The following is a 12,627-nucleotide window of genomic DNA, read 5'->3' as shown; positions in this document are numbered from 1 at the left end:
TTACAGTTTTGTTCTTCTCCTAGAAGCCTCACTGAAATGGCAGCCACTACTTCCGTCCATGTCGTTTCAATAATTGAACTGATGATCAACCATTCAAGCTGGTTCTTTCCAGAAGGTAAGACCACCATTGACTGTAGCTCTTCTCCAAACCTAGTGAGTGTCTAGATCAGTTGTTCTCAACAAGAGGGGTCGGGGCCCACAGTAACACAGTATATTGAGGGGCCTTGAAATTTGGTCTTAGACTATGAGGGCCTAGGAGTCAGAAAGGTTGAGAACTGCTAGAATTTTATGCAGTTATTGAACTGACTTCAGCTGATGTTTATTTTGAATTTAAATTTGATGAATGAAGTTTGTGTCAGTGATTATTAATTCCATGTTTATTATTGTGAAGCTGCTTTGAAGCAATCTGTATTGAATGAAGAGCTGAATAAATAAAGCTGACTTGACTAGATAGGCAACTGTGATGCAACCTCATAAGAAACGCAATACAGACTTGACTAATGCTCACAGTTGTTTCCGATATATGCTGCATTCAATTTCTGCCTTTTCCAGCTCGGAAATTTCAAACCTGGAATTTCCAACTTCCTACTTGAAACCTAACGTGGCACTTAAAGTTGGATTTCCAACTTGGAAATGTTCTAACCCGACTGCAAATTGGCAGCTCACTAGGGTTTGGAACTGAGCTTGTCCTCTTTAAGAACTCATTACTTTCACTTAGTCATAGCTGTTTATTCATAGCCTTTGCTCTTTTGCTCTTCAGATGTGGACTTCAACGTTTCAGGCATGTTTTCCATGCCTGGGTGCCCGGGTACCCCTGACTCCGAAGCCGGATCCATAGACAGGAGGCGCCCAGGCAGCCAGGGCTCGTTCGATTCTGACACTGCCCGCAAAGACAGGTACAAGTCTCACCCTCGCGTTTACAGACATGACTCCAGCTCCACAGTAGTGTCCGCGTCATATGTAGTGGCCAGTGAGTCCGTCACAGTCCAAGCAAACGGTCTGAGACCAGAGCTGGGGGCTGTTTAGACGTGTTCATTTCATATGACACATGCAACTTTTTCTATGGTTTTTCCTCATTTTTTATTTTGCTTTGCTTTTATTTTTGTTTTGTTTGTTTAGTTGTTGGTTTTTTTTTTGTCAACCGTTGCTTATTGTATGCTTTCTGAAATAAATCAAATGTATGCTCATAGCTATGTATAAACGCATTATTGATATATTTCATGATCATGAACTTGGTGCCAAAGTCAGAGAGAGAAAAAAAAGTCAAGTTTTTGATGTGGTTTCCAAAACACTAATTCAGCATCTGTCGGAATAAAATGATTAAAAGGAATAAAAGGTTATTATTTGTATTTCAGTAATTCCAATTCTAGTTATCCAGTGAGTGTATAAGCAGTGAGTGTTCAGACCTGCTCTTATAAGCTTGGTATGTTCAGAATGAGTCAAACAGCTCCTGTCTTGTCCCGCAGGCGATCGATCATACCAAAAAATCAGAGCTTGAAAATGTGAACGATCTTGTGCTTCAGTCCTTTCAGGGGAATGTCACAGCCCCTTTAAAAGAGATTTCACTGCTTCATTAATAAACTAAATTAATGTCAATGTTATTTAAGTATTATTTATATACTAATATATACCACTTCATATTTTGAATTTAGCTTTTCTGTTTTCCTTAATTTTTAGTCATTTTGCTATGCGTTTTTCTCATTTTTATTGTTTTGTTTATAACATTTCAGCTTTATTTTACTTTTTTTTATTATTGTACTAGTTAACAATAACAAAATTGATTAATGCTGCATTAATGAATGACTGCTTCATTTTTGCACTATGGTATAAATCTTAGCATGCAAAAAAATTAAGCTAGGATTTGAAATTAAATTTCGGGGAAAAATACTTAAATGTGTCAAAGTTTGTGTCATTTACTAACATAAATATACCTTATTTATACAGTTTTTGGTAACACTTTACAATAAGCTTCATTAGTTAATTAATGTATTTACTAACATGACCTAACAATGAGCAATACATTTGTTACAGTATTTATTATTCTTTGTTAATATTAGTTAATAAAACTACATTTGTTCATTGTTTGTTCATGTTAGTTCACAGTGCATAACTAATGTTAACAAACACAACCTTTGATTTTAATGAGATATTAGTAAATGTTGAAATTAAGATTAATAAATGCTAAAGAAGTATTGTTCATTCTTAATTAATGTGACTTAGGCAACTAATGTACCTTATTGTAAAGTGTTACCCAAATTTTTTAATTTAATTTACAACATTCCAATACGCTTATTTCACGCAGCCTTTATTTTGAAATCGAAAGCGAGGCTCCGGTGGGAAGAAAACCGTAAGTGTCGCCTTTAATCACAGGAGATCATGAATGCGATGGTGTATTGTTGTGTTTAATGTAGAAATGAGTTATTCTAAAACTGTACATACATGTCTTTCATACTTTAGACTATATACAGTGAAAATAATTTATAAATAAAATATTTTTTTATATATAATTCAGAAAGTAAAAAAAGAAGCAGGAACGAACTATATACACATCCTATATTGGATATTAACATCCAATAGTATAAATCGCGGCAACAGCTTCAGGTTGGTAGTCCAAGGCATTGTTGTTTATCTTTGCTTCCGGGGTTTTCTTCCCACCGGAGCCTCACTTTCGATTTCAAAATGGCGGCTGCGTGAAATAAGCCTATTGCATAGCGTGTATTGTACTATATGTTGGTAGTTCCACATGGAATCAACCATTGTGGGGTCTCCGGGCAACACAAAGTAGTGGCGATCCTAAATGAATCCCCGTTTTTGAACGAATCGGTTGAGTGAATGATTCAAATGACCTAGTCATAAAGACTTGTTTTGTTCCTAAATGAATCCATGTTTTTTGAATAAATTGGTTGAGTGAATGATTCAAATGACCTTCTCATAGTCCTACTTAAAACCTACTGACAAAACTATGTAACTTATATGTATAATGAATTAATTTGATATATTTTTGAAAAATGAATATGTTGAAAATGCGCTAAATTCTAAAAACAATTTAAAATCTCAACCATTCCCAATATCTCTCTCTGGTTGCTGTCCCAGTGGTCAGGTGGTGGTCCTGTCCTTCTCCTCCTTTCCTTCTGTGGAGACTAATACCCCACTGTCCCTCTCTAGTGTGAGTGTTTCATACTGTCTCCCCTCTTCCCTGTAGCCCTGCTAACAAACAGCCGGAAATCACCCCTCGTAGAGCTGGCACAATAAATAAAAAGCAGCACTCCATGCCTAACTTCCAGCCCCCTCTCCCTCCCATTGACGCCGGGGGGGTTCCCGTGTTTGAGCCCTCCTCTCAGTCGCCCGGTGGCGGGGGTCTGGAGGCTGGGCAGGCGGGAGCTGTGGTGTCTCAGATGCAGCAGCCTTTAGTTCAGCAGAACCCTGCTGCGGAGAACAGGTAAGGATTGGTGCGACCGTAAAGTCCGTCTACCTCACCATGCCATCCGCTGCCAGATGTCAGGAGCCGCCCGCCAAAATCTGTGTTGTGTGCACATCGTTTTGTGCCGCTGACTTGATTATTGCTTCAAAACGCTGCTTTCAAATCAATCGAATTGCTATCAATTGGGTACAATCACAGAGGAAGGTTTGCAAACATCTCAAGATACCGGTGTTGGCAATAATCAAATGCGGTCATTTGTTTCTGTGTCATGCACATTGACTCTTTGTGAATTCTCATGTTTCTTTATTTGAAACGCTTTGAAAAATCAGAAAATGATCACTGATACAGCTGTAAACTATCACACTTGTGACCTTGGTCAAGACATTTTACACTGGATTTATCCAGACAGTGTCGTCGCGAAAATACACGAAGGACCGGGACAAAATCTTTATGGGTAGCCCTCAGGCCCAAATAATAAGCTGTATGAAGATTTTCTATACTGGGATGAAGAGGTTACAAGGGGGGTCTGTTCCAAGAAAAATAGTATTCAATTATTCAATGAAAAGAATTTAAAACTATATAAACAGTTAACACAATTAAATCAGAGCTAAATGATACTTCTTAAATGACTAAAAATTTAATCTATATAAATTATATTATTAATGAAGAAAAAAAAAATATATATATAAACTCAAGAAAAATTGTGTTTAAGTATTATGTCATTTATTTTATCCAATTATTATTATTCTGCCTTCTAACGACTGGTTGGAAATCATGTGATTAATCCGATATTATTGGTTATAATTTATTATTGTTTCCACCCAATATTATATCCATAATACTTTTATTTCCCCAACCTATATTGATTTTCAAATTGGAAGGATTAAAAACAAACCCCTCTCAAAATGCAAGTCAAGGATGATTCTTCAAACATCCTGAAATTCACAGCATTTCATCCTGGTCAGGGCAAAAGTCCTTCTAGTCTTTCTCTCCATATCTTTTCTATAGAATATTCTCTGTTGCTTGAGTTTGTGTGGCCTGCCTTGTCTTTCTCGATTGCTTATAATTTCTACAGTGGAAAAGACGCACTGCATGCAGAAAAAAACCCTTCTAATTAAATTATCCTAACAGTTCTTTCTTTATGGCAACAGTATTAACTTTTCCGTGCAAGTCATTAACTCAACTTGGACCACTACATGTTAATTCCCCGCATGTTAACTGATCAGTGAATGCATACTGCAGTGTAATCCCATGATATGAGTTCCCTGCTTCTCTTCCCTCCCCAGTAACATGACCCGAGAACCTGCGACCACACCTCCAGCCACGAGGAACGGACCGGGAGGTTTGAGTGGGACATCCGCTCAGCTGAATGTGGGGACCTCTACCTCAGGTCCCAAGGGCCCCAGTCCGTTCATGGTGCGCAGAGGTGAGTCTTAATCGCCCTTATCCCAGATGGCAGACGTTTTGATCACGACATGGCCTTCTCCGGCGCCGAGGTCATGTTGTGAGCGAAGCATTTCCCGTTCCTCAGTAAAGCTGTGGTTTTTATCTTACATTTGTTTGGTTTTTTTCACCTTAATAGTGTGTGGAAAATAATTCAAATGAACTAAAATACATATTAGCAAAATCTGTCATTTCTTTGTTTCAGGTACAAAGAAACAAGCACCTCCACCTCCCAAACTGACCACGTCTGCCACACCTCAGAGCGTAAAGATGGCTCCTAACCAGCCCACACCAGGCCAGCCCTCTGCCCCGAGCATCCCTCAGCCTCTCTTCGCACCCCGTCGCAACAACCAGACCCCCATCCAGGCCCCCAGTCACCCTCCTCCTCAACCTCCTCCCCAGAGCACAGAAGAACCAGACCCGTCCCCTCCCAGAACCCCCACCCCACCCGGTACACCGCCCCACGACAGCTCCCAGACCCCCCTGACTACCTACCCCTCCGGCTCCCTGCCGCGCCCCAGACCCACCCCTCGCACGCGACCCAAACCCACCGGCCCGCCACCACCCCAACCAATGACCGACGGGGCCAATGGTGTCTGTGTTTCTGGATCAAAGATCATCTCGGGTAAGAATAGGCACTTTTATTTGGCACTATATCAAATATCTGCTTTTGGATCTGTATTATTATTACTATTACTATTATTATTTGTGTTTACTAAGGCAAGGTTTATTATTGCTCATACTTGAAGTTAGTTGAACAAACGTATTAAAAGCATTAAACTTTGGATTTTGTTGGAAATTAATGAAAAAAACAACAACATTGTGACATTTTTCCACAGGCTGGCAAATAATAATAATAATAATAGTAATAAATAATAATAAATAACAATGGAAATACTTATTTTATAAAAAATATTATATAATGTTTATAATTATAATTAAGAATTTGAAATCATTATATTTAAATATAATTGTTAATTGTTTAATCTTTATTTAGTTTTATTTATATTAAATAAGAAAAAATTTTTTTACTTTTGTATAGCTAATATAGTTATAATAAATAATAATTGAAATAATAAAATATATTTATGAATAAAAATAATGTATTATTTAATTTTTTTATTTATAAAATTGTTTCATTTTATTTCTAGAAAAAAAAACACAGCATATGACCAAAATATTGTACATATCGTATAGCTTATATAATTATAATAAATAGTAATGAAAATAATTAAATACTTGTATAAATAAAAATAATAAATTATTTTATAATTTCATTATATATTTTATATTATGGTAAATGGACTGCATTTATATAGCGCTTTAACAGACCCATGGCCACCATAGTCGCTTTACATATTGCCTCACATTCACCCATTCACTCACTCATTCATACACCGACGGCGTATATATGTACCAGAGATAACTTTATCCTTTTCATGAGGGCAAATGCACACGACTATAAAAAATAAAAAAAAATCTACATGTCCGTGCTATGGGAATGTGAAGCGCTCAATGGATGCCGCTTACTCAATTTATGACATCTCAATCAACTACAACTAGAGTCTGTATAAAACCACAGGTGTCCAATGTCCGTATATAATGTGCCTCATTAAAAGCTCATTATTGGGCAGGAAGCCCCACACTAGCTCCTGTCAAACAGCTGCCCTGAGGGTTTCCCTCCATTAGGATCGTTTCACATGACGAAAGAACTCTTCGGATGACAGTGTCCATGCCAGGTCATTATAGACGAGAGCTGCAGTTTTTAAACAACTTCAGATCCAGAGTTAACAAGCTGTATTTTCACAAGTAGGTCTGTCAGGATGAATGTAGTATGGAGTTTTCACCAGTTTAGTCTTTAATAGAGGCCAAAACATCTTTGTTTTATCCGTTATATACTGTATAGTTGTGTCTAGTTTAGTTTATATTTAATATTTACATTAAATCTGCAATGCAAAGGTTGCGGAATTATTTCGTTGTCACATCCTTGAATGTTCTGTGTTTAAATAGAAGTTAAACTCTATAGACCGCATCCATGGCATGTAGAAAATCATATAAAAATATGAATAAAATGAAATGTAAAACATTGGTAAAAACAAACACAAATCTTGTTTACGGTAATGCACTTAAAATGGAAGTTTCTAAAGTCAGTTATTAAAGATATTATAGATATAAAGCAGATTCTTGTTCATTTCTGCTGATTGAGGAATGTCAAAATGATTTTCTGTGATGATCAACAGAATGTCAGATGTTGTTGATTGAGCTTAACTTGTGCTGACCCTTAAACATTCCTTTAATGTCATCCGATCGATAGAAAATTCATGTTTGAATTCGACTGTTTAAACTGGCAGCAGATATTTGACATATAAATCTCAGATGATCTATTCTTCTGTTCGTCTTCCTGACACAGAACATTTCTGAAAATCAAACACAATTGTATCCAAAGAAATCAAAGCAGGACAGGGAGAAAGAATCTTGAGTCTTAATTTAAAAGATGAGTTCTATTCCTAAAAAACGGAATGTTCCGTGACAGTTAATGATCATCATTCATCTTGCCTTTGTGATGTTTAATTATATACACCTATTTCTGCTCATGGCTGAACACAAATGTGTTTAATATTGTGTTTTTTTGTGTTTAATATTGATATTTACTGAACCCTCTGTCAGTCACACACACACACACACACACACACACACACACACACACACACACACACACACACACACACACACACACACACACACACACACACACACACACACACACACACACACACACACACACACACCTGGATTTCACATTTATCCCTTATAAAACAAGATGTCATCATTGGCCTCTCTGTAGGATGCGGATGCATCGTGTGTAATAATCTTAGTCGTAAGTTTGGGTCAGTGAAACCACATTGGAACCGTTTCCAGTGGTTGTGGAAATATCAGCAGCTTCCCAGAGTCCTTCACAGTTTGGCGTGCGGTTCAGGATCTCCTGGTTTACTGCAGTGCTTCTGCTGCCACGTTCACAGCGGACGCTTCCATGACGATACCACCACCGTGAATCATGCATCAGCACTGTTTAAAGAAATCACCACTTCTAGTGTTTGACACACTTTCTGATGGTTCATCGGCATCAGACCTTCATCTAAAAAGTCAACATGAAGTCAAAATTCAGCCGGTTTACTTTCCTAATACATGTTCCTGGTCTTTATTAGCACGTTGCACTACTGGTCAAAAGTTTGGAGTTTTTAAAGTTTTTGAAAGAAGTTTCTTCTACTAACCAAGGCTGCATTTATTGGATCAAAAATAAGTTAAAACAGCAATATTGTGAAATATTATTACCATTTAAAATAACTGTTTTCTATTTTAATATACTTTAAAATGTAATTTATTCATGTGATGGTAAAGCTGAATTTTCAGCATTATTACTCCTTCGGTGTCACATGATCCTTCAGAAGTCGATCTAATATGATGATTTAATGCTTAATAAACATATTATCAATGTTGAAAACAGTTGTGCTGCTTATATATTTTTTTTTCTAAAACAATGACGCTCTGTTCTTAAGTTTGGGGTACGATTTTTTTTTATTTTTTATTTTTTATGTATACTTTTATTCAGCAGGGATGCACCAAATTGCTCTAAAGTGACAGTAAAGACATTTATAATGTTACAAAATATTTCTATTACAAATAAAGGCTGTTTATTGAACTTTCTTTTCATTAAAGAATCCTGACGAATGTATCACAGTTTCCACAAAAATATGAAGCAGCACAACTGTTTTCTATGGAAGCTTGTTTCTGCCACTGAATAAAACATACAGTAATAGATAAGAGAATAATAGAAAAGATAATTTGCAACATTTATCTCACAATGAGCAACTCTTGAGCATCAAATCAGCATATTAGAATGATTTCTGAAGGATCATGTGACACTGAAGACTGGAGTAATGATGCTGAAAATACAGCTTTACCATCACAGGAATAAATTATATTTTACAATATATTAAAATAGAAAATAGTTACTGTAAATTGTAATAATATTTCACAATATTGCTGTTTTTACTGTATTTTAATGTGCATTCCATGTCGGAATGTCTGTTTTTGCTTAGGTCTGTGTGATCCTCGACACCCCGGGTTGCCAGTTGGTGGAAAACACAGCATAAATCAAATCAAATTTTATTTATAAAGCACATTTAAAATCAGCCTTGGTTGGCCAAAGTGTTGCAGTAGTCCAGTCGTGTGGAAATGAAGGCATGAATGACTGTCTCGAAGCTGTCTCTACTTAAAAATGATTTAATTTTGGCTAGCTGGCGAAGATTGTAAAAACTAGCACTAACTGCGTCACAGAGCATATTCTGCTAATAATAACAAACTGGGTCAGAGATCGCAGATTCCACCCGACCCAAAACCTCTCGGCATCCATCTGAAAATCTCTACATATGCAGCGTATTAAACCGCAGATAAACAACTCATCAACTTTCCTGCCTTCCATTGTTCGTTGTGCTCAGCATGTCCTCAATCTGGCAACCCGCATTGAAATTTCCACTGCAGTACCCATTTCAACCGCTAGCTGGCAATATTACACACTGCACCTTTATTTATTCCAAACTTTTGAACTGTACAGTATATGTGCAACTTTACATTATCCACTTACTTTGACACATTATAGAAGTAAAATGGGTTGCAAACCCATTCATGTTGACTTTAAAAGGTCACTAGATTGTGAATTGATTGTCTTTATGGAAGTTCACAGCCATCTGAATGATAATTGGCTTCACTTTGCTGGTGGTTGGTCATAATCAGTGATTGATCCTTTGAACATGTTGTGACGTTGTTGCACTGTTACAGATGTGTGATCTTCTGCCTGTGAGGTGTGATTTGATGGTAAGAACTGGGCGTATCCGTTGATGTTTTCTGAGCTCAGTCTGTGTGTCTGAATGCTTTCTGCACAGCAGTAGCCGTCCTGGTGCCTGTTTAACCCAACTAACAGCAAGTTAACATGCATGATAACCTGCCTAACCAGTGTGCCAGCACATGCTTTATGCAAATAAACATGTAACCTCGGCTGCTTCCGCAGGGTGAATGTTAGCTGTGCCATAGATACTGTGTTATATAACATTATTGATTTTTTTTTAGTTTGGGGTCAGTTTTATGCATTTTTCTGCTGAAAGAAATAACTTTTATTCAGGAAGGACAAATTTAATTGATCAAAATTGACTAAACTCTTTGTAATGCAAGAATACAAAAGATATCTGTTTCAAATTAATGCTTATACATCGTTTTGAACCTTCTATTCATCAAAGAATCCTGAAAAAAAAATGTATTGCGGTTAACACAATAATAAAAATAGTAATTATGCTGCAAATTCAGCTTTGATCACAGGAATAAATTATATTTTACAATATATTCAAATAAAAAAGTAATATTTCAGTTTCTAGTTTTTTTGTTAAAATAAATGCAGCCTTGGTGAGCATGAGACGTTAAAAATCTTACTGACCCCAAACTTGTGAACAGTAGTGTGTATATTTGATCATGTTTGGATATTAAAGATGTATAAAATTAGTATTGTTGTTGGTTAAATATAAGTGGCTGTATCACAACTAAAAACATTTTCATAACATTATCATTCAATAAAATAATATTAATATTGATGTTAGTGAATAGTGATATAACATGCATTTTGATATCCAAAATACATTCAAGTGCTTCTTGTTCAATGATACATTCTTGGTTTCACAAATATGGCTTATTTTCCCTGAAGGGCAGGTTTTATGAAATTTAGTTTTGGTGGAAAGATGATCAAATATTTTCTTTTCAATACTTAAACTATCCATTATGATTGCACAGATGGAGAGGAGAAATCTTTTACGGGACCAGGGCTGGATCTTGTCCCGGAGCTTGAGGAGGATGAATCCGTGGAAACGCTCTCAGAGAATGAACACCAATCAGAAAACACCGCCCTGTGATGTGGGCGGAGTCAAGTCTTCACACAGCCTATCGAAAGCTATGTTCGTAATGGAATACTAGCATACTGCACCGTATATTCCTACCGTTTTTAAGGATGTGAACGTATCCAACATGAGACAAACATTGTCACATGACCTCTTTATATACCGTTACCTCATGAATAAATAGTTAAGCATTCTTCAAGTAAAACACGTCTTAACTTTTGGAAGCGTGATCAAATAATGAGTCATAACAGTTCTAGTTCAAACGACACACTGGAAATGGAAGGTCAAGTTGATGCATTGCATTATGGGATACGGCACCCAGCACAGTGTGCAAATATAGTAGGTCATCTGGGTATATTCTAAGCATACAAAAAATATGCAAAGTATACATACTACATACAGTAAAAGTAGTATAGTAGTATGCTATTCCGAACATAGCCTCTTTAACCTTTAGCCCCTGCAGAAACACTCCCATTTATACAACATACATGAAACAAAAAGCTTCCTGGAGTCTCTCTGTCCTCACAATGCTGGCACATTGTAACCACAAGCCGGGAAGAAATCAGTACGCACATATTAACATGCTCTACAATCTTGATTTCATTCGCAAATGGCATAAAGCTGATTTGGGTTCAAATATCAAATATGAATGTCTTTGAGGTTTGTGTAACAAGCGACATATATGTTTAGTTTGTGTGGCTGATCTTCCACACTTCACTTCATGTTTATGTTGGTTATCATGGTGAATGTCATTTATTCCAGTTTATTTTAATTGTTCCTTTTCTCTTTTAATACTTATGTCAAAGTGTAAAAAAACAATAATAGAACATTTGGATTGAAATGAGGTTGACGCAATGAAAAATAATGATTATACAGATACAATTCATTTGATACATGTGATTTGTATTTTTAAGTATTTGTCCTGGGGTGCAATACTGACTGTATTATGTTATTATAGTCAGTTTTCTATTCGTTTATTTGTTTTAAAAAAAATAGTAATTGTGTTTCACAAGGTTTATTTTTAGTGGAGGATACCAATATCGATTGATCAGATTCATCTATCCACAGTTTTTGATCCACTAAAATAAACCCTGCACATACTATTATGAAATAGTTAATTGTCAACATGACCAAAGACGCTCTTTTAAAAGATCCTGTGTCAGAGCTTTAGGGGTTTGTTTCATCATGTTGTATGCAATGCAAAAACAGCACTGACAACATTAATGTGAACGAGTGAATGAAAGGATTTATGGATCTGTCAAGCTCAGGAACCGTCAGTCAGAAAGCCATTCATTCCTTTCGAGAGGGAATATGTATTTTATTTCTGTTGTTATGTTCTCTTTAATGTGTTTTCTTAATTGTACATATTGATTTTTTCTTCTGTTTATCCCTTTTGTATATCTGTGTGCACATTTCCTGCCTCTGAATTCTCGTTCTTCACATTCTTCAGTGCCTCAGATGAACAAATGTTGTAAAAATTCATTTTTTTCAACAAACTTTTTTTCTGATTATATATCTAATAAAATGCTTGATTAACAGAAGCAAATTTGATATCAAAAGTTGTTTTTTTAAACACCGTTTAATTTACAGAAACATCAAGGACAATATAGTTTTCATATTAGTTAAAGCTAGGGTAGGCAGTTTTTCATAAACACTTTTTGTTATACTGGTGGAAACCCTCTTCACATCCTGATAGCAATCAATAATAGAAGTGGTCTAAATATTAAATGTACATAATCTTCTGTGGAAGTCTCAGGACCAAAACATGTATGTCCAATCATTGTGCTTTGAGACATGAGGTAATTTAACGCTGTCTCTTGT

General features: G+C 36.1%; 1 protein-coding gene across 6 annotated transcripts in view; it reads left to right on the top strand.

The window, feature by feature from the left end:
* arhgap17b (Rho GTPase activating protein 17b) overlaps nt 1-12,352 on the top strand; it is a 41,560-nt gene extending 29,208 nt beyond the window's left edge. For 2 of the 6 annotated variants that reach the window (XM_077211873.1, XM_077211872.1), the window contains 7 exons: nt 24-115; nt 761-896; nt 3,203-3,439; nt 4,708-4,847; nt 5,070-5,489; nt 9,704-9,739; nt 10,703-12,352. In XM_077211873.1, the coding sequence (XP_077067988.1) occupies nt 24-115; nt 761-896; nt 3,203-3,439; nt 4,708-4,847; nt 5,070-5,489; nt 9,704-9,711 (1,033 nt within the window). In that variant the 3' untranslated portion in view covers nt 9,712-9,739; nt 10,703-12,352. The remainder of the gene's footprint in view (nt 1-23; nt 116-760; nt 897-3,202; nt 3,440-4,707; nt 4,848-5,069; nt 5,490-9,703; nt 9,740-10,702) is intronic. The other 4 variants (XM_077211876.1, XM_077211875.1, XM_077211874.1 and 1 more) reach the window with 3 other exon arrangements.
* Nucleotides 12,353-12,627: the final 275 nt, after the last annotated feature.

The sequence above is a fragment of the Siphateles boraxobius genome, unplaced genomic scaffold, assembly GCF_051911475.1.
Source record: "Siphateles boraxobius isolate OS27281-9 unplaced genomic scaffold, OSU_SipBor_1 66, whole genome shotgun sequence".
Taxonomy (NCBI): Eukaryota; Metazoa; Chordata; class Actinopteri; order Cypriniformes; family Leuciscidae; genus Siphateles; species Siphateles boraxobius.
This window is presented reverse-complemented; position numbering and strand designations above follow the sequence as displayed.